Below are 27,406 nucleotides of genomic sequence, written 5' to 3'. Positions count from 1 at the left end.
TTACTCTGGAATTCACCAGTTTGGCAATGAATGAATTATTCTTAAAGAAAACAAGCACACTCTCAGCGAGCGAATGGAAAAGGAAAAAAAGAAATTTCAGAGTCAACTGTGAATAGCCAGCAAATAGAAATCACGCTAAAATTAGAAGCCATGAAAAAAATCTTTGTCAGTTCAAGGTCAAAGAGCAGTTTTACTGATGTACTTTTTTTCACTTTATCTATTTCAAGCCTCCTCAAAACCAGAATATTTGGCGCATCAGTAAAATATTCCTGCAAAGGACTGGCTTGAGGTAGAGAGTATTTTCCTGTTTCACACGATTTTCTGGAGTCAGTAGATCCTGAGATATCGATTTTTTGAGAACAGATTTTTACAAGCAGTATCATTCAATGGAAGATCAAAAACAATAGGTGTGAAAACATACAAACTACATGCTAAAGGATATTTTGTTAACAAAAGCAATGGATGAAGGGTTATTTGATTCAAAACGTTATGAAAAGGTAATTGCCTGAACGAGAAATACATGTTTCAATCATTTACGATAAATCTAGCACGGGTAAACAACGGGAAATTACGGTAAGAAGACAAGAGATGTTGGAGATGACAGGGAAAGATGTATATGTGCACGCTACAGTAAAGGAACCACAGCTGTACATCTTAGGCCAAAGCAGATTTACAGAGGACCAGAAGTACGAGGTATTGTTCTTTGAGGCCCTTCACTGTTCCATGAATCACATCAAGAATATATTACAGGAGCTACCACATCACATCCCTGATATTGATACACTCATTACACTAAAGGAACTTCTTTCCATGCAGTTTAGCAAAGAGAAACTCAGGCATGTTCATTACAGGAAGACTCTGACATATGTTACCATTGCTCAATCACTAGTCGTCAGATAAGCCTACTTCTTGTCACCCTCAGTGAAATGATTAAAATCTACTATGCACAAGAAGAACCAAGATCCCCCAAGATGATCCTGAGCCTGCATAACCTCTGCTGGAGGCATGCAATCCAATGCCGCAAAGTGCTGACACCACCAAAGGTTTTGACATACAGGAAACTCTTTGGTCTGTACCTCCACAGCTGTGTCACCCACTCCAGTCAATTGCTTCGAGTGGTTTCGTACAGAGCTACAAATGCAGAAATGATTTGAAATGCTGTTTGAGAAGTTGTCAGACATAACAATGAAAACTTGGAGCAAAAGGATTGAAGACCTATCCACAAATGCAATGCTGCACTTACAATAAGAGAAAGCTAACACTGGTAGTGACGGTGTTCTCAAGGAGGGGGAAAGAGAAATAAGTAAGATGGCAGAGTCACTTCCCAAATTAGGCAACAATGTTATCTTTAAGAGTGAGATGGAATAATATGCAGATAGCTGGGCAGCTCACGTAAAGTTAATCCCTGATTTTCTGAAGCCAGGACAGGGCGTTTGGTGAAAAGAGATGGAAGACCATGTTGAATTTTTTGATGGGCCACAGGAAGCAAACTCCAGACAAGAGGGACCAAACCTGTACCACTTCTGTTCCAGTTCTATAAACATGGAGCAAGATAAGGTGAAGATCCCTGCAACAAAAATGAGAGGTGGCTCTAGTAAGTGGGAAAGACCCCCTGACATGCTGCTTGGTTCAGTGGATGGTAGTTGCTACTGATGATGAAAATAACAGTGATGAGACTCAAATGGAAACTGTTGGCTCGGGATGCAGAGAATTAGGACTTATCAGACTGTGATGATGAACCTGAAGATAATGATAACGGTGAAGGTTACAGTGATCATCATGGAAATGAAGAAGTTACATGCTCAAGAAAAATGAATGTAAAAGCACAACTGCAAACAGAGGCTGAAACACCACTTATGCCTGACTCACTCCTTCGTGATAGAGAGAGAAAAAGAAAAATGGCTGAGCAAGGCAAGTCTTCACCCCAAGAACCACCAACAAAACAACAAAAGTCAGATAAATTGGTACCCAAGAAAGAAAAAGCCATATAACAAGTCCTGGGAACTTGTGAAGAGGTGCAGAAATTTGAGAAACTGAAACAGAACGTTGGCAAGAACCTCAAATCCAGATATCACATTGAACACTATGGAGCACACCTTGCTAAAGTACAAGTTCTGGTGCTGAAAGCATACAAGACGATTTATCTCATACTGTAATGTGCAGAACCTCACAGCAGTTCCACACAAAACAACACCATCCCTACCCACAATTACGTAATTATTATGAGTACTTCATATTTTAACGTTTGATATAACTTTGGCTATGATTCAAATTATTTTACAATTCAAGTTCCACTTTTACAGAGGTATTGTTGTTGATAAATGAATTCTGATGTAGGACAGTCTTGAAAAACCATTGATGCTGTAAAAATTAAAATGACTGCAATATTATTAAACCTTGGTATATTTGTAAACCCAAAACTCATGGTTTTTACTTTACTGATTCAATTCTACTTCAGTGCACTGGAAGATTAGAAATGAACTACCAGCATATCATTGCAAAAAAACTTGTCTCTAACAAGCCAAATTAATGCTATCTGCGAGATTCTTGATCAAAATTTATTTTCTCTTAAAAGACTTTTCCAAACGCACAACCTTAATATAGAGGCAGGCCAATAACTTAATCAGAAAGAAAATAATTTAAATCAGATCACTTGCTGAGAAATCAGAATCTACAAAACCTTTTATTTTTCTACGCAAAAAGATGCTCAATTGGAACAACAGTTATAAGCTGGAGCTTATTTTGATCAAACTTTGGGCACTGAGTCACCAAAAGATAAAAGAAAAACGAAACTAACCTTTGGTAACAAATGCAGTATCCCATCATTTACTGGCAAATCCAAAACATTGGCACATAACCTTTCAATGCCATGCCAAAATGGCTAGGAGAGAAAATGCAAAGGCACCCGCCATCTTGAATTCAAGTCTCAGGTATGTGAGCATCGCAGGGGACAACTCATAGTTGACGGTCAAGCCCTAATTTACTTGAGTTCCAGAGGGAGATCTTGCTCTGGAAGTTTTCGGGATCTATTCAACCATACAACATTGGCTATAATTTGTTCCGTTGACTGTTCAACTGCGCTGAAGTATTCCTTCAATTTGTCAATATCACACTCGTCTTTGAGACAATGATATGTGGCATGAGCTGTAGAAAAATCCTCAAAAAGGGTATTTAAATGTACGAGTTTATCTTTAACTAGAGACCTGTTTGATCGATCTGTCTTCAGAGCTCTGATTTTATCATGTGCTTTTGTAATCAGGCCTCTCTTGCTGCCCCTTCCTCAAACGAAGTGGTTGATCCAAACTCAACTCGATGCCCTAGCAGGGTAGAGCTTCAAATTTCAAACTGATGTGACCTTTGAAAGGTCATGGCGTATCATATCTTTGTAGATTAGGAGCAAGATTGAACGTGTAACTTAAGCCACCACATGCAGAATTGTCAATGAAAATATAAGACTATTTATTCCCAAGTAGGAGAGTAGAGATGTGGTTGTGATATAAAGATTATGGTTCGAACTAAAAAGAAATTAAAAAATGAAACGAAATTTAGAAGAATGCTCAAATAAATACAATACATAAACAGCAATGAAAGGATTTAACATAATGTATACACGACCGGAAATTAGCATGGAAACAACCTTGGTCATACTTCAACACTTTGTAGGCCTTGGAATTAACAATTCACATTTCTTTCCACACAGAAACGTTGTTACCTCCTTATTTTTGTAATTATTGACTGCTAAACTAATGTGCAAAAGAGCCTTTCTTTCCCTCTCCACTTTACATCTTATATATATCTTACATATATCTTAAATAAATATACAAATAACTAACTGTAGACAGTACTGTTTCGGCCTTCTGGGCCTCATCAGTGCAGTGGTGATGTCTAGGATAGAGGTTAAGCTTATAAAGCCACACATGTGGTACATCTAAGCCATGCCAGAGTGCTCAACCTAGCGAGCTAGTGAGCATGCGCAATTACTAGCGGCAATGACATCCTAGTAGAGTGCTCAATTTGGACATGAAAGCAAAAGCTTTGTAATGCCAAAGAGCTATATCTAAGTGCAGACAGTACTGATCAGCACTCTGGCATGGCTTAGATGTACCACATGTGTGGGACATTTGGGGTGGCTTTACAAGCTCAACCTCCATCCTAGACATCAGCACTGCACTGATGAGGCCCACAAGGCCGAAACAGTACTGTCTGCAGTTGGATATAGCTCTTTGGCATTACAAAGCTTTTGCTTTCATGTCCAAATTGAGCACTTTACTAGGATGAATCATTGCCGATGCTCACTAGCTCGCTAGTTTGAGTACTCTCTGGTACGGCTTAGATGTACCACATGTGTTGGAAGTTTGGAGTGGCTTTATAAGCTTAACCTCCATCCTTGACATGTATATGTATACATATCTGGGGTGGATGCTATATGTCAAGCCTTGGATCTAGATGGCCCGGTGTGTTTTAATGTTGATGCTGATATTATGAAGCAATTCAAAGAAGTTATCTGTCAATATCCTACTGTATTTCTCTTCCCGGGGAGTCCCGTCAGAGCTGTTACATGAACGCGTGTTTGGCTGTGAAAGTCAAACCCTGCATGGTAAACTTCAATTTTTGCTGGGAGACGTTCCTATCAGAGTGTGGCGTGGGCTTCTTTTTTCATTTTGGAGTGTGGTAAGGTTTGTTGTGTCTTTTTTGTTTTCTTTCCTTTCTTCGGTGACCCTCCCAGTGACTAATGCTCCGCATTCTGCGGTAACCCGGGGTAAGCAGAGTCTTTTCGTTTTTCTCACTTCCAGGGCTTTTTGCGCCCGCGTTTTTGTTTGGTTATTACTTCATTTAGTCCATCTTTGAATTGTCCTTTTTGGTTTTCCTTGTAGCTTTTACATTTTTTTGTGTGTTCTCGTGGTTTTTGATTGTTCTGTAAGCAGGACTGTTTAAGGGCTGCCCTTAATTTTCATTTATAAAGCTTATTTTTGGGAATTTATTTAGTGTGATATTAAAACTGTTAAATTACCTGCTTATTTGCTTCTTTAGTGACTGGTTACCTTTTTCCGTAGTTTCCCTTTGTGCATTTTGTCCACAGGGTTTCTGTGGGACTTGATAAATTATCTGTTTAGTTACTCCTTAAGCGAGTGACTGCTTTAGTGTGATTTAGGTGTTCATTTACCTTCCATATTTGTACTAGCTTATTTGCATCAATATATCTTAATATTTGAGTGGCATTATATTTTGAATTAGTGTGACATATAAAGGTGAAAATAATTATTTAAATTTAGTCCTTTTGCAGCTGCTTAAGATTAATCTTAGTTTATTGTTAAAGTATTGCATTGGTAATTTATTAGAGAATTTAAACTAATTGTCAATAATGGTTCTGCGTAACATACGTACTGTAATCATAAAGTTCGGCTTCCTGGCTGGGACTTCCCATGCCGGGGTTGCCAGCATCATTGTGGACTCCCTGGCTGGCCTGGTCGATTCAATCCAGGTCTGTCCGGGGGGTATTAGTCGTATCTCATTTATAGACCCTGCCCACAAAAAGACCTATGAGGAGACCGGGTTCATCTCTTTTGGTGACGTCCATAGTGATGTGGTTGTTTCTACCCCCATCACCTTCATGATGGTGTACTTGCTTCCCTATGAAGGTAGCAATGACCGGGTTAAAGAGGCTCTTAAGTTTTTTGGGGACATAAAGGAGGTCCGTCATCAGCAGTGGTCCAATGTCCCTGGCGTGCACACCAGTACCCGTCTTGTGCGCGCAAGCATGACACCCAACGAAATATTGTTATTGATGGGGTCAATTGCAGAGTCTGGTACAAGGGGCAACCACTTGTGTGTGATATTTGTGATAACAATCACAAGGCGGCTGACTGCCGTCTAAAGGGAAAGTGTAAACGATGTCATGAGGCTGGACATTTTGTGAGATACTGTCCGAAGCCTGTATGATATGTGCCAGGTAACCTGGCCACTGATGTCCACAGTGAGAATGATAATGATGATGATAATGGTGATGATAATGGCGATGATTATGATAATGACGTTAATGCGGATGTTGGGGACGTTCATAATTCATAATATAGGAGGCAGTGTGGCCCAGTGGTTAGGGCGCTTGCCTTGAGATCCCGAGATCCTGGGTTCAAGACCTGCTCTGACCACTCGTTCATTTGCTCCTGGTAGTCCCTGGTTCAACTTCTCAGCTGCACTTGTAAATAGCCAACTGGTTTGCCTCCGGCCATTTGGGATTCTTTACAGTTGTTGTTGTTCTGTTTATTTCGCTGTGTTTCATTGGCCCTGAAAAGCCCCTATGAGGGAGCGGTCAATTAAGTATGTATGTATGTATGGTGTTGTGTGGCTGTGGCTGCTCCTGTTGTGGTGCCTGGCACTGTTGAGCCCGCTGTTGTCCCAGAGGTTGTGCCTGCTGGGAATCCGGCTGAGCCTGAGTCTGGTGCTGAGAGTATGTGTGTCGATGTTCGTGATGATGAGCTTGACAAAGTGGTGAGCCAGCCCTGGCTGGTCAGTGGATTCCCATCAAAGTTGTGCGTAGTTATGTTTCGGGGGAGTTGCTGCCCCATCTTGCGTCCAGGCAAGATACGGCATCCATGGTCCAAAAGTCTGTCATCTACTGATGATCTGTTTGCTTTGGGGCGGGTTGGGGGCTCTTCCCAGCCCTCATGTCAGTTTGCCATTCCTCTTCCTCCACGGGTTAGTACTTCTTCTGGCTTGGGGATGGCTCTGTGCAAGTCCTCTCGTTCCCCATCCCGTTCCGGGGATGAGAGGTCGCCTCTTAGCCCGGATCCTCATAGGTCCTCCCGTCGTCCTTCGTTGCCTAATAGCGTTTACCATTTGTCAGAACTGACCGGCCCGGCAGAACTGGTTCTTGCTGGTCTAAATGGAAAGAAACGGGCCATTCTGCGTGATTACGCGCTCGAGTCTTGCGTGAGAGCTGATGTAAACAATAAAACAACATGGCGGAGTTAATTCGCAACATTCCGCCAAACTTTTTCCTCGACTTTCTTTCCGCAGAAGAGGAAGAAAATCTTTTATGGGACGGTGAAGACGAAGATGATTTTGTTTTAATTTCAACTACTTGTATATTTTCTCGACGGGCTTTGGCGAGAATCGCAGATTATTTCGAAGAAACGGTACCCCTTTATCACGACGATGTTTTTAGGAGCCATTTCCGCATGACTCCCTCATCTTTTGAGACACTTTGCCAGTTGTTGGTTCAAAGTGACCACATCCCAAAGGGAAATGCATTTGGCCGATGGTGCATTGACCCAGAGAAACAGATTGCTGTCGCAGTATGGGCACTTGCAAACCAAGAAAGCTGTCGGCAGATTTCTGATCGGTTTAACGTGACAATGTCAAGTGTGGCCCGCTGCATACGCAGGGTCACAAAAGCTCTCGTGGATCTTTGCAGAGATCTTATTCAGTGGCCAAGAGGTAACACTTCTTATTATACGTGATCTATAAAACACAGGTTTAAAAACCAAAAAATATTCTAAAATAATTGTTACAAAGACAATGACAATTGTTTTTCTTCGCTGAGTACAGGCATGATGTTTCACGGAAGTATGTATATGTATTTCGATTAAAAAGTTGCAAAAGTAAAGCGATAAATTATTATCAAGTTATGTTAATTTAAAAAGATCGTTTACAAATGTTAAATCGTGTCAAAAAGTCAATGATGCAATCATTATAATAAAGTTATCAGTTTGAGTTGTTTTGCTGCGGATTAACTTCTGTAGTCGTAATGTTTAAAAATTGAGTTTTATAAATTTAATATCTAGCTTTAGCCAAATTGTCCATAATGCAACGTATCTTTAGCCACTTCTCAGACTTCTGTAGAACAAGTAATTTCAGCAGTGCATTGTAGACTGTTAGTGATCGTTTAATACTGATAAACAAAACATTTCAAAAGAAAATAAACAGTGAAAAAAGTCATGTTTTAACATCTTTTTAATCAGGTGTACGAGCTGTTGAGGTGGCAGATGGTTTTGAAAGGTTTAGTGGCTTTCCACGAGTTATTGGTGCTGTGGACGGTTGTCACATACCAATAAGAACACCTTCGCAATATCCACAATCCTATCTCAATCGTCTGAGGAGCCATTCAATTATTCTTCAGGTAATTATTATGCATCAGTCAATTCCACCAGTGCCCATCTCTCCACCTCCCCCCCCCCCCCCCGGGCAACCCCAGGGCATTTGTCTCTGTCCCGGTGGTGGGGCATTTGTGCAACCTGTGGCGACCCACGGGAATTTGATACACGTAGTTAGACTTGCCAAATTAAAAAAATACGCATTTTGTATTCAACAAATGCAGAGTGGACTAGCTTTATAATGCTTCGTTTTGTGAATTTAAATGAGTTATAAACGTAAAAAGTAAAGAATATAATCTTTAAAAATGTCATGATTCTTTGCCTACATGTACAATTGTCATATTATTTATTAGTTTTTATACAATTGCGGGGGTGGGCATTTGCTAGCTCATTCGGTTCCCACCCCAGGAAATTTGCCAACTTCATTTTAAAAAATGCTAATGCCCTGGGGTAAGCTGGGGTAAGCTAGGGGGGGGGGGGGGGAATGGGCACTGGTGGAATTGACTGATGCATTATACATAAGACATTTTTTCATGGCACAGTGCCTCTGATGTGATGCATCATAATGAAGTTAAATATTCACGGTTTTTATTTATTAATTTTATTATGGCCAAGATAACAATAATATACTTAACTTGACAGCCATTATTTCACATAGGTACATGTAATAGAGTGCAAGCAGTCCCATATATAAATATTGCAAAAGAGCATGATCAACACTCCATACAAGACAGATCACCATTGAGCTTAATCATAGGTGATAGAGGGAAATGGTTAGCTAAAAGCATTCATTCTTACACCTAAAGACACAGGGTCAGTCTTCCTTGTTTCTATTTTTCCCTGGTTATTTTCATGTTTTTGTGTGGCCAAAGGTGGGTGGCTACAACCCAGCCAGCCCCCCCCCCCCCCCCCCTGGATCCACCCCTGAGTTTACCTTACAGTTACCTTGGGATTGCATTATGTTCATGTCTCTGCATGAATGCAAGTCCCTGAGTGGTTTTTGACTTTTTGGGGTTTCTCTCTTTATTTTTCATGTGCAGGGGACATGTGACCACAATCTGCTTTTCACTGACATTTACGTGGGGTGGCCTGGGTCAGTTCATGATGCCAGAGTCTTACGCAACTCACCCTTGTACCAGGCAGCTGATGACAACATGTTTCAAGGTGACACTCATCTTCTTGGAGACTCAGCATATCCACTTCAAAGGTGAATAATTACCCAAATAATAAATTTTTGTGCAATATGCTTGCTGAAAAATAAATAGTATATTATATAAAGCTAGTCTTTTTGGTCTCCTCGTTCCTCCTCCGATCCTCTGTAAACACATACAGGAAATATTATTAATATCATCCACAATTACATGTATAATTCCTGCACATCCCGTAATATTCATTTATAAAAGCATTAAGTTTTGTACTTTAATAACCTGACTGACAAAATATATATGCATCCTACAGTATATTTGTCACACTGAGTATTTTGCTCATAAAATTTAATGGCCAATTTATTAGATCTGATAATATTATAATAATTAAGCCAGCAGGTTTATAAAAAGTATGTTCTTTACATCAGAAAGTTTTTATTCCTACGACTATTAAGTGTTAAACATTAACTTGATCTTCAGTAAACACACTTAAGCCTTTTTCTTATTTCTTAGTGTAATGTGTAGAAACATTTTCCCTGGCAGGTGGTTGCTGTCGCCATTCAGGGATAATGGTCATTTAACAGGGCCACAAATAAACTACAACAGGAAACATGCTCAAACACGCCAAGTCATCGAAAGAGCCCTTGGGTTGCTTAAGGGCAGATGGAGAAGGTTAAAGTATATTGAGATGGAGAATGTCGAGGAGGTTCCATCCGTGGTTTCTGGTGCATGTGTTCTTCACAATTTTTGTCTGATAGTTGATGAAGGAACAATTGAAGAGTTTTTTGATGTTGAGAGTGATGATGATGACAATGATGATGATGAATCTCCTTCTGCAGTTCCAAGGCCACAAGCAGTTGCCAAGAGAAATCAAATGGTCATCTTTCTTGACCAGTAATAATTACTGGTCATGGTTATAATATGGGATTGCATGCACATCTTTAGTCACGGCCAGTATCATTTGAGGGTCCACACTGTTAGCTTAAGCTATAGTCTTGTGTGTTAGGAGTGTTCAAGTTGGCTTTTCCTCCTGTCCTTCCAGGGAGCAATAAACATGATTTTTGGGCCAAACGTGTTGTACTGTAGTATCTTTAGTTTTGATTGTATCATAAAGAAAGGTGACCATTTGATTTCTCTTGCCAAGTATTATTTATTATATTATCACATTTGCTTTTGCTTAATCAGTCAAATTATTAAAGGGCATATATACAAACCCAGTGTACATGGACTTTTTCATCATTCAGTTCTCTGTTTTGCTCATGCATGTATTAATAGCATGTTTTTTTTATAGGTTTTATTCCTAAAATGTCCTTGTTTGCACCATTCCCATGTTTTCCAGCCAGTCATCAGCTAGCTATACTACTGTAGAATTCCAACAGGGGAATGAATACAGACAAATCAAATAAGCCTAAAAATAAAGCAAATAACACATCATACAAGTCACTGAGGCTCAAGTATATTTATATGCCCTCAGCTCTTCAATTATCTTGTGTCAAGCAATAATATTTCATTTTGCTCTCTTAACATTTTTCCATGTTTGTTTACCATCAAGCTATTTGTAAACAATTTTCATCAATAATTCAATCATGTCATAATAAGTTACATGCAATAAAGAGTGAGTCATAGAAGCTGAGTATATTAAAATTGGTGGGGCCTGGTTTCTGTATCAATTCAATTTAAACTTTTAGTTATTATGTTTAAATATGACATGTAAAAACAGTCGTTTCCTTAAAGTTTTTATTGAGACATTCAGAAGCAACAAGGAACCAAAAATGTTTCTTTTGATTCCATTCAATGTGTGAGCATCTATTATATCTATGTATTTTAATTAAATTATTAATCACTGTTGCTTACAGCATAATTTTTCATGAAGTAGCTCAAACTAATCTGCAATCAGGTGATGACTCTGTTGCTGCTTTCCAATATATACCAAGTTTACGGCCACTGGCAGTTGCCAGCTAGTGAGATGATTGCTATTTTTTTGTCATTCTTGAAGAAGGGTCACTGAAAATTATTCTTTTTTTTTTCCTTAGATCAACCATTTAGAAATATATTAGAAATAGAAATAAGTCAAAGTAGTATTCTGAATCAATAAAAGAAGGGGGGAGGCAGCAGGAAAAGTTGAACCGTTTATCCCTTACAAAGTCATCAAGAAATTGACAACACAGATGTGTAAAGGTTGATTCAGAAGTGACTTTATAGTCAAATATATAGTAAATAACAGGTCTGAAAATTCAAAAGGAAAAAACAACAACAGAACAAACAGAACAAGTTTAACTCATTTAATACCAGGAGCTGCAGCACTTATTTTGTAATGGCTACAAAAAAGAGTACAAGCAAGAACCCATTATCAAAATCACAATTTCAAATAAAGTGTTCATTCTTCAAGAACAAATTAACTGAAGCTAATTAAATTATCTTCATTAGTTGATTACGTGATGTCCCACTTGTATCAAGAAAACTGGACATCCACAAAACACAAAACTCCTAAAGGCATGCTTTACATCCATGAACATTCCACGAAAAGAAACGTAAGCAAGGCGTTTCTTATTTTTAGTTGGAGAGTATGTGACATTAGCTAGGTTCATTCGGAAAACTGTATTTCTCAAGACTCCTTCTTTAGGGGTGTAGAATAGTCCTTAAAAAATGATTGGTCTCGGCAAATTTTACACTAGTCTCGAAATCTCGGCTTATAAACAAACCAGAGTCTCGAAATCTCGGGCTCGCAAAAAAACACTTGAGTTTTTAAACATTCCGGATTTTAAACGAGGGTCTCTGTGAGTCTCTGATTTTACCATTCTGTACCCCTTTTGTGGTAAAAACTAAAGGGATAAAAACGCGACGTTTCGACCATTCTACGGTCATTATCAAACAAAGTGAAGTAAACAATTACATAAGCTCAAGTACCGATATAGTTGAACAAAGAAGTGAAATATGTAAAAAGTATGCAAATGTTTAAAAGCGGGGTGTTAAAAACAATAAAAGCAGGCAAGAATAAGAAATTAAAAAAAATCAAGAAAGCGATTAAAAAAGACTATTTTTTGGCCAGAATGTCTATGAATCTATTCATGACACTCAATTTTTCCTCGTGCATCCTTTCAGCAATGGAAATTTTTTCTTGCTCCTCTTTACGTTTTTCTTCTTTAAACTCTCTCAAAAATTCAATCATCTCCGACGCGGATGATTTTGACCTTCGTCGTTTTTTCTTTTTCGCTGGCTGGTCTCTTTTCCGAGGCAATTGCTCTGGCTCGTCTTCCTCCGAACTGTCGGCAGAGTCTGTGCCACCAGAAGCTGCCATCGAGGAAACTGTTGAGGTGGGGACAACTTTGGGATCGTATCTGAAAAAGTCTGTCAGTTCTTCTTGAAATTCACATTCTTTTCTGTCGTTCCCCGTCCGACTGTTGTGCTCCTGAGTTTTTTTAAACTTGTCTTCTAACTTCTTCCATTTATTGGAGCATTGCTCCCCGGTTACTTTCAGCAATGGAAATTTTTTCTTGCTCCTCTTTACGTTTTTCTTCTTTAAACTCTCTCAAAAATTCAATCATCTCCGACGCGGATGATTTTGACCTTCGTCGTTTTTTCTTTTTCGCTGGCTGGTCTCTTTTCCGAGGCAATTGCTCTGGCTCGTCTTCCTCCGAACTGTCGGCAGAGTCTGTGCCACCAGAAGCTGCCATCGAGGAAACTGTTGAGGTGGGGACAACTTTGGGATCGTATCTGAAAAAGTCTGTCAGTTCTTCTTGAAATTCACATTCTTTTCTGTCGTTCCCCGTCCGACTGTTGTGCTCCTGAGTTTTTTTAAACTTGTCTTCTAACTTCTTCCATTTATTGGAGCATTGCTCCCCGGTTACTTTGACACTGCTTGTTGAATTAAATTTTTCTGCCACTCTCGCCCACGCGACGTTCTTTCTTATTTTTCCTTTTGTAAACAGGCTGTCGTTTTCTCGTCGGAGTGAAATCAAAAGTTGAGTACTGCTTGTCGACCATGTTATGAGCTTTGTGGTTGTTTCTTCTTCATCCTCGAGTCCTGTAATAGTTTAAAGATAGTATGCTTGCTTGGTAAGTATCGCAAGGAACTTCGCCGAAAACAATTATATTGTGCTATCACTCGGCAACCAAGATAGCAGAAAATAATACAAATTACACATGCTTACCAAACTTGTGCGATGTTTCTTTCATTTCAGCCATTTTGAATGAGGAGAATGAAAAAATCCAGGTATTTTACGGCTACAAACACCGGCTGCAATTCTCAAATTCCCGCGCATTTCACGCGTGTAGCCGCGCAGGAGCGAGAGAACTGGCTGGCCCTAACTCAAGAGCAGGGCCAGTTCGGCAAGAACCAGTTCTCTCAGTTCTCAGAACTGACGCGTTCCATTTACGCACGGTCTGAACCGACCGGTCAGTTCTGACAAATGGTAAGCGCTCTAAGCCTGCTAGGCGCCATTAACTTGCCGTTGTCTCACCACCCTGTTAGTTTTTTGTTCTTTGTCTTCTTTTTCGTCATGGGTTTTTCACTCAAATTTTTTTGCTTTATTATGGCTCTCTCTGTTATTTCTGTTAACGTTAATGGTTTGAGAGATGGTGACAAGCGTCTCGGTTTTCTTCAGTGGTTGTCCCATCTCTCTCCTTCGGTAGTTTGTCTACAGGAGACCCACGCAGTCTATAATGATGATCTTCTTTCTTGGTTTTCTCGTTTTGGTTATTTGTGTGCTGGTTCTTTTGGTACGAATCATTCTTGTGGTGTGGTTGTTCTGTATCGTTCGGTCTTGGATTGTCGGTCTGTTGTTTGCGAGTTTGATTGAGTTTGGTTTTCGTGGTTCTGTCCTCCGTGTTGCTTCTATTTATGCTCCCAACCGTAATCCAGATTGTGACGCGTTTTTGAATCCTTATGTTAATTCTATTGATCCTGCAATTCCTACTCTTTTTTGCGGCGATTTCAACACGGTCCTGGATCGTGTTTGGGATCGCCGTGGGTCTTGTCCCCTTGATGTTTCTCTGGAAAGTTCTGCTTTGTTGTCAGTGTTGTGGTGGATATTTGGCGTGAAAGACACCCTGCATTCTGCTTTTAGCTGGTTCCGGCCCGATGGGGCCCTTGCATTGCGCATTGACCTCATCCGTTCTCCGTATGCTTGGGTGCCTTATGTGTCTTCTGTAGACATTCTACCGTGTCCTTTTTCTGATCATTGTGCTCTTTCTTTTTCATGGGCTCTCCCCAACTCCGTTCCTCCGGGTCCGGGGTTGTGGAAGCTCAATTGTTCTGTTTTGGATGAGGCCGAGTAAATCGACCTCATCTCAACTTTTTGGTCTTACTGGCAGTCTCGTCAGTCTTCTTTTTCTTCCCTCACTGGGTGGTGGGACAGCGGCAAATACCATATTAAACGTATTAGTAAAAATTATTGTGTTAACCATAGAAAAGTAAATTAGTGGAACGTGATATTTTGTCTAAACTGGCTGCCCATATTAAAAGTTCATATTGATTCTGGTCATCTTTCTTTCCTTCCTGTTTATCTTTCTACTCTGAAGCGTCTTCGTGCTCTGGATCCTGAGGTTGCTTGAGGTGCTCAGGTTTGTGCCCGGCGAGGTGGGTGGTGCTCAGGTTTGCGCCCGGTTGAGGTGGGTGGAGGAGGGTGAGTCCTCCTCTGCTTACTTCTTCTGGCTCGAAAAGAAAAACGGCACTGACCGTAATATCTCGGCGCTGAGAGCTAGTGATGGTACTTTGGTTATGGATAAGGATGGGTTGTGTGGTGTGTTTCGCTCTTCCTATTTGAATCTTTTCTCTGCTGCTCCTCGTGACTCTAATGCTCGCGCTGAGCTTCTTTTCAATATTTCTTCAGTTCTTCCTTTTCATGATAGTGAGGGGTGAGAAGGTCTTCTCAGCCAGGAGGAGTGTTTTGCTGCTCTTCAGGGTATAACCCGTGGTAAAGGTCCTGGTTGTGATAGCCTTCCCATGGAATTTTAAAATTTTGGCATGTTTTGGGTTTTGATTTAGTTTGTGTTTTGAATTCTGCTTTTGGTTTGGGTTCTTTGTTTCGCTCTCAGCGCTGAGGTATTAGTACTTTATCTTTTAAAAAAGGGGATCGTTTTGATCCCAAAAACTGGCGTCCAATCTCCCTGTTGAATGTTGATTACAAAATCACGTCTTGTTCTATTGCTGCTCGTCTTGTTAAGGTAAATGCAATTGGTTGTCGATAAAGATCAGTCTTGTGGTGTTCCTAGCCATTTTATTGGTGAAAATGTTGCTTTTCTTCGTGATGTTGATTTTTGTTCTTTTTCTGGTGCTCCTGCTGCTCTTCATCTCTTGATCAAGAAAAGGCCTTCGACAGGGTTGATTGGACATTCCTACGTTCTACTTTGTATGCAATGGGTTTTGGGCAGTCTTTTGTTGGGTGGGTTAATTTATTTAAAAATAATGTTAGTAGTAGTGTTAATGTAAATGGTTATATTTCAAATTCTTTTAAGTTATCTCGTGGGTTGAGGCAGGGATGTCCCCTGTCCTCCCTCCTTTATGTTTTAGTGGCTGAGGTTCTTGCTTGTAATATACGTTCTAATGGTGTTATTTCTGGTCTGTCTCTTCCTGGTTCTCCGTGTTCTTTGCCTGTTGTTTCTGCTTACGCTGATGATACTACGCTGGTTGTTTCTTCTGTTCCTGCTATTTTGGCTGTATTTGATGTTTATTCTTTGTATGAGAGGGGGTAGGGGGCTAAATTAAATTATGGTAAATGTGAGGGTTTGTGGTTGGGTTGTTGGAATGTTCGCACTGACTCACCGGTTAACATTACTTGGTCGTCGGTGAAGGTGAAGGTGTTGGGGGTATTTCTGGGTCCGGGCAATCTTGAGGAAGACAATTGGAGGCCGTGTATCACCGCGGTGGAAAACACTTTGAACTCCTGGCGGCAACGCTCTTTAACGTATAAGGGCAAGAGCACTTGTTATCAATGCCTTGGCCCTTTCCCGGTGTGGTATGTGGCCTCTCTTATCCATGTTCCCCGGTGGGTCAGTGTGGAATTAATAAATACATTACTTTTTAAGTTTTTCTGGAGCGATAAGCCGGACTTGGTCCCTCATCGTGTTGTTGTTCAGCCTTCTTGTTTGGTTGATTTTCAGTGTAAGGTCATGGCTCTTCATGTTCAGTGGGTTCGTCGTTTTCTTTATTCTCTGTCTTCTTGGGTTTCTTTCATGGTTTTTTGGTTTCCTTCTCTGCTTCCTGCTCAACCGCATCTCGTTTTTTCTGCTCCGCTTTGTTTTTCTCTGGATTCCCTGCCCTTGTTCTATCATTCTCTGTTGACTGCTTGGCAGGCGTGTAAAGGATCCCTTACTACATCTTCTTTGGGTATTGGTTCAGGTATTGATTTTCGTCCTGTTTCCTTTATGTCTACAAAATCTGCTTATTTGTTTCTTTTGTCTGAGAATGCTGTCTCTCCTCATTGTGAGGAGAAGTTCTTCCCTTTCTTTGGTTCTCTCTACTGGTCTTGTACCTGGCATCAGCTTTTCTTTTTTGATTTGATCGTCCTGTTATTGATTTATGTTGGAACGTTTCACACAGGGTCCTTTACACGGCCGAGAGGCTTGCCGGTTTTGGGTATGCTCTTTCTACTGCTTGTTTTTGTTCTGTTCCGGTCCAGTCTCTTCAACATCTGTTTTTTCACTGTCCTCTGGCGGTCAGCGTCTTGTCTTGGCTTCTCCTCTTTGTCCTTCCATCTTGGTTCGTTACGTGCTTTTTGGTTTCTTGGCTGATGAGTTGTCTGTGGTTCCTTGGGTTTTTGTTTATATGCTGAATGTTTGCAAGTTTTGTATTTGGGGGGCTTGGAATGATTTTTGCTCCTCGGCTGTCAATGTCATGGAATGTGTCAAGTCTCATTCATTCGTTTGCTCTTCCTTTGTTTTTCTGACACTTCCGGTCTGACCGCCGGCATCATTTTGTTCGTTAGTGGGGTGCTTGTAGTGTGGTGGCTTTGCTACGCAATGATGCTTTGGTGATGCATATTTACGTTCTTGTTTTGTGTTGTGAGTGAGTGAGTGAGTGAGTGAAGCTATTAGTCTCTCCCCTCGGGGCTTTTCAGGACTAATTTACAATGTGTTTCGGGGGACTTTAGCCAGACTGCTTATTACACAGTTTACAATTTTATTTTAGGAAATGAAAGATGCCCCCGTCCAGATAAGGTCAGACCACAACACCAGGGACTACGTCCCCTACTCTTATCGAATAGTGAGTGGGTTCTTTAACGTCCCATACTAAACATAAAAATATATATTGCGTGTGCGTGCCCTGGCTGTTTTTCTGGGGTGAACCAACGTCTTGGCGTTGGATAAGTCTGTTGACGGGTGGCTTTTAATCGGTCGCTTTTCACCATTGTGCTGGGTCGTGCTTGTTTTGTTTTGAGTCTTTCTTGTTGTTTTTGTGGAATTGTCATTTAGGAGTATAAGTGAGACGAGGCATCTCCTAGATGCAATTCTTTGTTGGTCTGTTTGTTTTTTGTTCATTGTTGGTAGGGGCGAGGTTCTATTCCCCAGCGAAGTTGGTGTGTTGGTACACCCCCATTTGAGGTGAACCATTGTGTTTGACGGACTAGTCGTTATGTCTGGCAGCCATTGCACTCACCCTTCCGATGGGCCAGCCATTCGCCTTAAACATAAATATATATATATATATCTCTGACTGGATTTACAAAAAGCTACCCATTAATGCTGTAACTTAGCAACTTCAGATGCACAATAAAGTTCTTTCTATTCACAGCTATTATTGCAGCTAGGATCAAACTCCACCCAAGGCTCGACAATGCAACTTCTAGATCTAAGGACTGACTATAATTATTTTACTGGTTCTTGCATGTGGATCCCTGTGGCACCTGAAGGGTCAAGCTAAGATATTTTCAGACTTCCACTTACTATAATTAAGGCCTATATAAGAGATGGGTTCTTGGTAATTTCAAAGTTGTAGGCGATCGATCACGTAAATACTGACTATGGCTGACAAAATAATTCAAAAACCAAGGCACAAACTCTAACTCAGGATAATCACCCCCCCTAAACTAACTTTCGTTTGCTCTTATAGGTGCAAACCAACATTTAAATCATAGATTTTGTACAGCCATCTCTTGATGGAGCCCCCCCTGTCGCCTGTTTTTAACCAAAAATCTGAGCAGCCACCTTTTCCAAAAATAGGTCCGCAATGCGTACATGTGGGGGCTTTAAGTTTAAGGGCTAATAGTTAGAATCTTGCAAGCACTCTTGTAACCGACCACCTCTAGTTACTTACGAAAAGCACCTATCAGAAGGACGAGATGGCTTTTGAACTTTGGCCAAGTTTAGGTTAGCCAATCAAAGATGAGTAAATTTCGAGCCTTGGATTTTCGATCCGGTCACACCATCTGATATAAATACAGGGTCGGCAGGGGGTGGATGAAAACATTTTCGATGGCGAGTTTCAGGTCTCCCGCAACTGCTAGGAGCGTGGGAAATTCAAGGAGCTCAGCAAGTTCAATGAGGAGAACAACAAGTTCATCGAAAAGCATGGCATGATAAGTTCAGCAAAGGCGACGAAACTTTCAATGGAGGCAACAGCAAGTGGAATAATTGCTGCGCCAACTACACCACCAAGGCGTTCAGGCAACGAAACGATTATAGCCGATGTGCATCAGTTGTCTCCGGTAAAATGTAACAAGAAAAAAACTATTGAGTAATCTCCACTTTTTTAACAAACGAAAGATGAGCCGGTGCAAGAAGCGTTGCTTTACTCTAAACACAAAGGCCGCTGTTGATGGATAGCGAGAAATGTCGTACGCCTGTAAAGATTCAACGTTTTACGTACACTTCAGATGGTGAGAAGATTATAAATAACATGACCAAGATATCGGTACCTGGACAAACGGAGTATTCATTTCAGTTCAAAGAGAGCCTGCCGTATATGCAGCTCCTGTCAACTGAAGACATATTTAGTCGTTCGAATGAATGGGATAATGTCACATTGAGCGGCAAAGTTGTAAGTGTTGGGGACATTTCAACGATTGGTGCAAAGCAGTTGAAGCTGGCGGAGACTACGTTTGCAGATTCTACTGGAATTGTAGTTGTGGATATATGGGAACAGCATATTCCAATGATTGAAAACGGGAAAGTTTATTGTATTACCCCTGTTCAAGTGCGTTCTTGGGCCGGAAAGAAGAAACTTTCTACCACGGTACGTTCAGTAGTAACAGAAATTGCTGATGAGACCCTTTCAAAGGTGTTTGTTTCCGAGGAAGATTTGAAGACAGTAGACTGTAACGAAGTAACAGTGAAAGTGTCTATTATTCACTCAGTTCAGGCAGTTGAAATATTCATTCATTGTTTAAATAAGTATTGTTCACGAAGAGTTCTCCAACCCTCGACGGGAAAAATAGTACACTGTGATAGGTGTGGGTATACTATGAGATCTAGTACAGTACTATGCAAAAAGAATGTTCTCTCGAAATTTCGGAGGAAGAAGTGTGATTTTTCGGCCTAAATTTCGAAGAAATTTTGCTGAGCCGCACAAAAATTCGAACACAGGATGAAAATTCGCTAATCTGAAAACGAAATTTCGGTTGGAGTTTGTACGTACTGAAACGAAAATTCAAGAACCTAATCGAAATATCGTATTACCTTGAAAATGTGTCGGTTAGCGTTTCGCATTTTAATGAATGAATGGTATCAACAACTGTACTCTTCTCTCAACCTTACGTGTAAACACGACGTGAATGAAACTGTTCAAGTCACGCAAGTATCACGTTGTTTACCATTCAACAAATTAAGTCAACAAATAAGCGACCATTCCGGTCCAGTTTTTAATAGGTGCATTCACAAACGTAAATCTTTTTTACCATCAATAACAATTTAAAATTCCCACAGACTTTCGCTGAAAGCTCTTGTTAGCAACCACCCTCGATTGTTTATATTGAATTTTGGTCGCTTTAATACGAAAATCGCCTCTCACAAATTCCCAGGGTGATCACTTATGAAGGCTTCGACGGGCCTTTTTCGAACGTTAACTGAAATGTAAAAGGCAAATGCTCACTGCGAATTTTCGATAAGCACTCGAAATTTGGCTATGTTGCAACGAAATTTCGCTTCAAAATTCGCGCGGCCGTTGCGAAAGTTACGCGAATTTTCGCTTTTACTGAAACAATAGGCATTTCGAAAATTCGAGGAAGTTTGCACGAAAATTCGTTTCGCCCGAAATTTCGTTATATTTCGTCGAAAAGTAGCGAAATTCGTTTGCATTCTTTTTGCACAGTACTGTAATTGTACTAAACAAGTCTGTGCGAAGATTGTTATTTAATTTAACGGCATTTCAAAGTGTTTTGAACAGCATCTTTGAAGGAGAAATTTCTTCGCTGTCAGAATCTGACGTGGCAGAAAAACTTTTACTGTTAGAGGAGTTGACAAGCCGATAAAATTCTGAAACGCAAATTATCACGGAACTGCAGTTGTAGAAATTGTCTTCAATGCAAACAAAAATTGTGTTTAAAATTCTGTTACGTTATTAAAATCGAATTAAGAGTCTTGTTGCGTTGTTGAATTATGTACTGGAGGAAACGAATGATTTAGTGGGAGTTTGGGGATAGTTAATCAGGCATTGTTGATTGTACTGTATTCAGGAGTTTAAAGGCCCATTTTCACCCTTGATGCATTGCGCGCCGTGATACTTTGATCCTGAATTTCGTGTTACACGAAATTACCGAATTCTTCGAAGCAGACTTGCATCGCTTTTTCCCAAAGCAATCCTTGGAATATTGTTCATTCTCTTGCTGGAAAAACTTTCTCTTGTTGTCACTTTTTATATTTCTGAAAGTATTTTGTAAATATTCTGTATATATTCGTAAATTTTGTTCTGTGAAGACTGTGTGTGTATGACGAAATGGCGGCCATTACACGCCGTCGTGTTGGAAGACCAAAGTTGCCTGGCTCTTTGAAGTCGATTCCGTTGAGGGAATCTGTTTTTAATCTCTGGAGGGATAGAAAAGAAGCTCTGGGACTTTCACAACGCACAGACAGTGAGTTTGCAGAATTCCTGTTACATCGTGGAAGGTGAGGTTTGCTGCTCAACAGCTACAGTACATAATTGGTGCACATGTACACCACTTGTTCCACTTGTTACTTAAAATTATTTTCCTTTGTGTTGCCGATACACTTCTCCAGGCAGTATTGTATTTGATTTTTTCCTTTCCTTATTAGATCAAACACCATTCATGAATCTGCAGAGGTAAATTTATCTCTGTCTTGTGAAGAAGATAATGATACAAGTAAGTAAGTTCTTTTTATTACTGGTAGTCCCACGTAATCTTGTAAGCCTATACAAGCTTAGAAACATACTGTTACCTAAGCTTGGATTAAATTTTTGTGTCTATATTTATTTGATGAATCTGTAATATTCTTGTTGTTTTCCATGTAGTTTAATTTTGTGTTGTTTTGAGGAAATTAATTTTTATTCCTATGAATAGGTCATTTACGAACATATTTGCTGGTTTACCCTAGATCCAGTTCCCTTGTTTTCTACTCCCATTCGTGCAAATCTTGCTGGTGAGTCACACTTAAGTTGTGTTGATGTCACGGGGATATCGGACTTGGGGAAACAGAGAGAACCAGATCCAGGGCATTCAAGAAGTAAACTGTTTGACCAGACCAATAACAGTTTCACTGGCAACCCATTCTCTGCTGGTGGGTTTGCAATTGATGACAGCCTATCTGAAGAAGACTCTGATGTATCAGTTGAGCCTACATGTATTTTTGATGATCATCCTTTTCCTGACTTGGAGCAAACGTATGTATAGAAATGGGATAGCAATGTGCACAAAGTCATATGTGGTAAAAACAATGTGACAAGCACAGCGAGTAGAATGTTTAAAAATAATTGGATGAGGGTGAGCAAAATATTGTGTTTTGTCAGTGGTGAGCAAAGCAGTTATTTTTCTGAAGCCGAAGGCGGGGCAAATGATAGATCTGAGTGACACTGACAAATAATGATGTTTTGCAATAGCCAAGTTCAATAATTGTTTTATCATTCGACCACCCATGAGCAATATTATTTGCAGCAAAACACAATGAGAGGTTGCTGTGCATTCACGAGTATACCATTATCTGTAGGCATTTATTGGTAGGTTACATGGTGGGCTCCTAGGTAATGGAAAGGAAGAAAAACATGCATTAAATGATAAAATTTATTATTCATATCTTCAAGCTCCCAGTTGTAATATTGTATCAATTCTACGATTGTTGTATTTTTAACCGTGTGATATACAGTTCCATACAATATCCATACCACCCCCACAGAAAGGATTAGAATTTCCTGGGAGCCGGGGGAAAGGGGGGTCAGTATTTTTCTGTATACCAGTGATAAAAGAATACCAATGCAGATTTTAAGTCATTTCTCAATTTTGCCTGTTTCTAATTTTAATGGCTACAGCTACATGGACGATGTAAAGGTCTTTCCTTTTGTGTATTTTTCTTAGTTATATGCATGCAAGAGATATCTTGGTGTACAAATACTCTGTTTGATAGAGAATCAATTATTTTTTTGTATAAAGCAAATAGAAGATGATTTTTGCACCAAGAAAGCCTCAGAAAACAATGAATGTTGATCAAAGTTGAAACCATAACCTGTTGTGGGTGTCAATTATGTAGTACCTGATGCTCAGCTATAGGTATGACATGTGTAATGTTACTTAGAGACCACTCCCATGATCAGAGGCCCTAGAATGGAGCACCTGATAAAAATGCCAACAATTCATATCATGATTTGTAGTAAATGAACTGTATGTCCCATACATTCAACCATTATCGAATTTATATTTCATTGTCAAAATTTCACAAGATTTCAATGTACTTTTGTGTACAGAGTGAACATCATTGTGGAAGATCTTAACAGGAGAGACACATCCAGTGATGAACTCAGCGATGACCACAGTGATTATGACGAATGGCATCTTGATAGCTATGGCAGTCCTGAGCATCCTGATGTTACACAGCTGTTTGGTGAAAAGTGAGTAGGGTCAACTGTCAATGATTGAAGTTAGTATGCAAACACCAGTTTGTGAAAATGCAAATATATAATCTTAATTTAAATGAAGGCTTTTTAATCCTGCATATTAGATGTATGCATGCTTGAAGATAGGCCATATGTTACCATATGTCACACAGTACAGAGCTGCTCTGCAATTCCTCATGAAGGGGGTTTGGTGCGGAGGGGGTGGTGTACATTATAGCAATCAATATTATAATCATATTATGTTGCTTATTCACAGCATGGATATCAGCAGTGAGGAAGATGAAAGAACCCTTACAATGGTTGATCCTTCTTATGCTGCTGAAGATGATTCCAGCTGTGTTCCTACTGCTGCTGTAGCCCCTTGTGTTGTGTCTGAAGCCCCTCAACCTTACTACATACATGCAGATGATGATACCAACCATATTTGTGGCGCTGCTGGAAGTCCGACGGTCACCGAGGCCCTTGAACAAGAAGTAAGCATGCCCCAGCCAGAGGAAACTACCAAACCAGCAGAGAAACATCAAGCTGAAATTCTTAAGAAGCTAGAGGATGCTTTCCAGCAGCTTACTAGCAAAGGTGATCTCGAAACATTCTTAGCCCTTCACTCACGAATGAGAGTTATGGTCTCCATCAATAAGCTTGTGGAACTTTCGGAAGACAAATGTGCCCTCTGTGGTGAGGGACTTCATTTTAAGGAAGAGGTGAAGACCATTGGGTCCAGGGTTGAAATCATTCGCAAATGCAAGAATGGACATTGCCAGAAATGGGTGTCATCAGAAGTCTTAGGAGTGAAGAACAATGTAGAGTTTTTCCTGAATGATTCCCTATTTGTAGCAGCAATAATCATTTCTGGGAATAACTATAGCAAATTTACCCTGTTATGTAAAGCCCTTGGATTAAGTATTATCAGCAGGAACACATTTACAAGATTCCAGAAGCACTGTGCAGCCCCTGTGGTTAAGGAGATTTGGGATGAAATGAACTCTTTGATAACTGGTATTCTTCAACAGTATGACGACTTGTGTTTGTGTGGTGATGGCAGGAATGACTCTCCAGGACACAGTGCAAGGTACTGTGTCTACATGCTAATGGAGCATGCCAGCAAAGTAGTTGTGGACATGGCAGTTGTAGATAAAAGGGAGACAGGGGGCAACTCTGTTGTCATGGAGAAAGAAGGTTTGAGACGACTTCTGGAGAAGATGGCTAGTGTCCTCCCCTTCAGTGAGCTTGCAACAGATGCTTCTTCATCAATTATGAAGCTTGTGCGTGATATGAAAGGTATGCTTATGTTATTTGCATATTCTAATCTCGAGCATCTTATCAGCGAAGTGTTGAATCCCTTTATTCTCATTGCTTGGGATGGCTGCCCTTAGTGGCCTTGACTCTAAATACATGTATCCAATGTTCTTTGACATTGAATACCCAGATAAACCCAGCAGCTGGTCAATAGTCTGTATATTAAATAGTCAACAGTCACAGTGTATGTTCATCAATGAATTAAAGATACCTGGATTTGATCAGTGCCATTGGGGCTTCTGGCTCAAAAATTATAACTATTGATAAACAACAATGAGAGAGAGCTTCATTGCTAATAGGCCCTTTGCATGATCCGGTCATGTGTTACATGTTACCAGCCGAGCCTGACTTCCTTGTTTTGAAAGTCCCTCTGTGTTACTTGCATCCCAGCACAATGAATTCCATGCCATGTGATCGGATTGTGCAAAGGGCCTGTTAGCTAATAATAGCTTGTTTTGGTTTGGTAGAGAAATTTCCACAGTTGGTGGAACTGTTTCACTCTCTTGATATTTGGCACAAGGCAAAGAAGCTGAGCAAGTGTCTTCATCAAGTAAGTGCATGTTTTGTCACTGTCATTTAAATGTTGCAAGTATATTTAGTTTCCCAAATGTAACAAATGTTTGATTTAGTTGTCTTTGTTCTCAGTAAGTTGACCACCCTACTTTGATTCTATATACTAGATTTGCCTCTGTTTTTGTTCCTGTTTTTTTTTTTTGTAACAGGCTGCTCGCATAAGAGGATGTGAAACTCTGAAAGAGTGGATCGATGACATTGTCAACCACTTCTGGTTTTGCTGTCAAAGTTGTGATGGTAGTGTGGATGAACTGAAGGTTGGAAACAGTTTTCCCCTTTTATTGAATATTGTGCTAGACAGGAGTGCCCTTGTTGCATGATCTACACAAAGCAGTTTTGCTGTACAGGGTTTTTCCTTTGTGATGCAATTTTCTTCTTGCTGTCTTATTTGGTTTGAGTACATGCTAATTGATTGCACATTAATCAAAATCTCCATCTGCAGTCATATTTACTGTCTTATTAATGTTCATGAAGTTCTGAGAGGCTTCTTGTTTGTGTAATAATTTTTTTAGTTCTAATACTGTACATGTTTATCATTTTTAATTTTTAGGAAACTTGGTTTGGTGTTCTTCACCATGTTTGTGGCGAACATGAATGGGCTGGAGGAGCCTGCAAGCATTCCCCTGATGAAACAGGAACTTCGGGAAAGACATATTTGGCGAAGTCTTCGAAAGCTTTAACAGCTCTCAGGGAGGTTGTTTTGGACAAGAAGTGGCTCAACAACTTGGAGTTTTATGTTAGGTTCAGGTCAGTAATTCCCGTTGCTGGTAGTGGTGTTATAAACTTGAAGACTTAATTTTCTTGCATTGGTCAAATTGTTTCCTCCACCTGCCCCCTTTCATCAAACAACCCACTGCTGTCAATAAATCTCACACAATGACATTCCATACATAAACAAGCATTTTATTATCAGAAAAGGGTTGTTTCAATATCAAGGGCTTGTTTTAAGATTCAAGGTGGCTGATCATGATAGGAAATGAGGACACTAAGTACTACTTTACCACTCATAATATTATAACTTTTAGGTTTATCATTTTTACAGGCACACAAGTGTATTGGAGAGCTACAATAGCATGCTCACGAAATATGCTCCAAAGCGCATGGCATTTGAGTAAGGAAATCAATCTTGTGTATTGTGTATGTACATGCCTTTCTGTCTTGTAGGTCTTTTAACAGGCCCCTCCCATCAGAGACCACATGTAGTAGAATTGTAAATATCAGTGTTTCAGAAGTTACCCATCATTGATAACCTGTATTTCATTTCTGCTGTAGTCTGTTCTTGCAAAATTTTATAATGATTACTTTCAATTTTTTTCATTCATTTATTTCAGATATCCCTACTTTATCATGAGGATAATGTTAGCTGCTATTGATCATAACATGCATCTCTCAAGAGGGAAGCAGGTAAATGCAGCTGGTGATGCACGTGGTCACAGGAAATATTCCAAACGCACCCAAAAATTCCATGCTGAGATTGTTAAAGAAGAGAAGAGCTACAGCTATTTTCCTTTCATGATGGCCAAGATGCTCAAGGAGCGTTGTCTTTTAGAGGGGAGCTTTTCACAGCCAACAGATGACAACCTCTTTAATCCCAAACAGATAGCCCCTACAATTGGAATGAAGGCAGCACCATCCACAGAGGAGTTACTTAAGGGTCCTTCACGCCTGTCCAAACCTGGTCTTTCTAGTTAATCTAATTTTCCTTCTTTAAATTTTTCTTACAGGTTGTCATGAAAAGGGTCTTTGAATTTTCTTACAATCACTGTTGTATTTTTTTCAGGTGGGCATTGGTGTTTGGGTTAGTAAGAACATGGGATTTTACGAGACAGTTCTCTTTTTCAGTGGTAACACACACAGTTTTAATACCAGGAATTAACAGTAGAGTACTTCCATAACTTAGGGATGTCTGACATTACCAGTATAAGTTATATCACCTTGTTCAAGAAGTGGAGATGTTATGATTCTTGTTTTCTTATGATAAGACTGGAAGATGGTGTCAAAATTTACTACATTTTGGTCCCCCTATAACTTTCCTTACTATGAAAATGTTCTGAAATAATCTATGTAAAAAGTTAAAATAAATGCATTGTTTTACAATCAAACTGTCATTGCTAACAATAATGTCCCCTAAGTATATAATTAGCTTTGATCCAAGACTATTTGGATAGGAACAGCTAGACCTTTTGCACAAATGGCACTCAAACTTGAATAACAGTACTTATACATCCTTAGCCTCACATACATGTGAAAACTCCTTTGTCCAAAACCCTGATTAAGAGGCAAAGGATGTATAAACTATTGTT

At 39.9% G+C, this 27,406-nt stretch overlaps 2 protein-coding genes, 1 long non-coding RNA gene and 1 pseudogene across 3 annotated transcripts; 3 read left to right on the top strand and 1 right to left on the bottom strand.

The window, feature by feature from the left end:
• The first annotated feature begins 597 nt into the window (after nt 1-597).
• On the top strand, nt 598-1,653 carry LOC137973784 (uncharacterized; annotated as a pseudogene).
• Nucleotides 1,654-12,684: 11,031 nt separating this feature from the next.
• Nucleotides 12,685-13,423, bottom strand: LOC137973774 (uncharacterized). Its single transcript, XM_068820662.1, has 2 exons — nt 13,390-13,423; nt 12,685-13,262 (listed from the first exon to the last, which is right to left on the bottom strand). Exons 1-2 carry the CDS (start codon nt 13,421-13,423, stop codon nt 12,685-12,687), a joined length of 612 nt encoding a protein of 203 aa, XP_068676763.1.
• A 7,749-nt stretch (nt 13,424-21,172) lies between these two features.
• Nucleotides 21,173-23,117, top strand: LOC137981002 (uncharacterized). The gene is made up of 4 exons (XR_011118549.1): nt 21,173-21,277; nt 21,425-21,492; nt 21,725-22,010; nt 23,085-23,117. It is a non-coding gene; the product is annotated as an uncharacterized lncRNA (long non-coding RNA).
• Nucleotides 23,118-23,124: 7 nt separating this feature from the next.
• LOC137980991 (uncharacterized) lies at nt 23,125-27,208 on the top strand. The gene is made up of 8 exons (XM_068828371.1): nt 23,125-23,228; nt 23,491-24,512; nt 24,998-25,080; nt 25,253-25,360; nt 25,654-25,850; nt 26,146-26,214; nt 26,435-26,507; nt 26,884-27,208. The coding sequence occupies exons 2-8, from the start codon at nt 23,492-23,494 to the stop codon at nt 26,977-26,979; spliced, it is 1,647 nt and encodes a 548-aa protein (XP_068684472.1). The 5' UTR covers nt 23,125-23,228; nt 23,491; the 3' UTR covers nt 26,980-27,208.
• The last annotated feature ends 198 nt before the right edge of the window (nt 27,209-27,406 follow it).

This window comes from Montipora foliosa, chromosome 1, assembly GCF_036669935.1.
Source record: "Montipora foliosa isolate CH-2021 chromosome 1, ASM3666993v2, whole genome shotgun sequence".
Taxonomy (NCBI): Eukaryota; Metazoa; Cnidaria; class Anthozoa; order Scleractinia; family Acroporidae; genus Montipora; species Montipora foliosa.
Note: the sequence above shows the minus strand (reverse complement) of the source record. Positions and strands in the feature narration are given on the sequence as shown.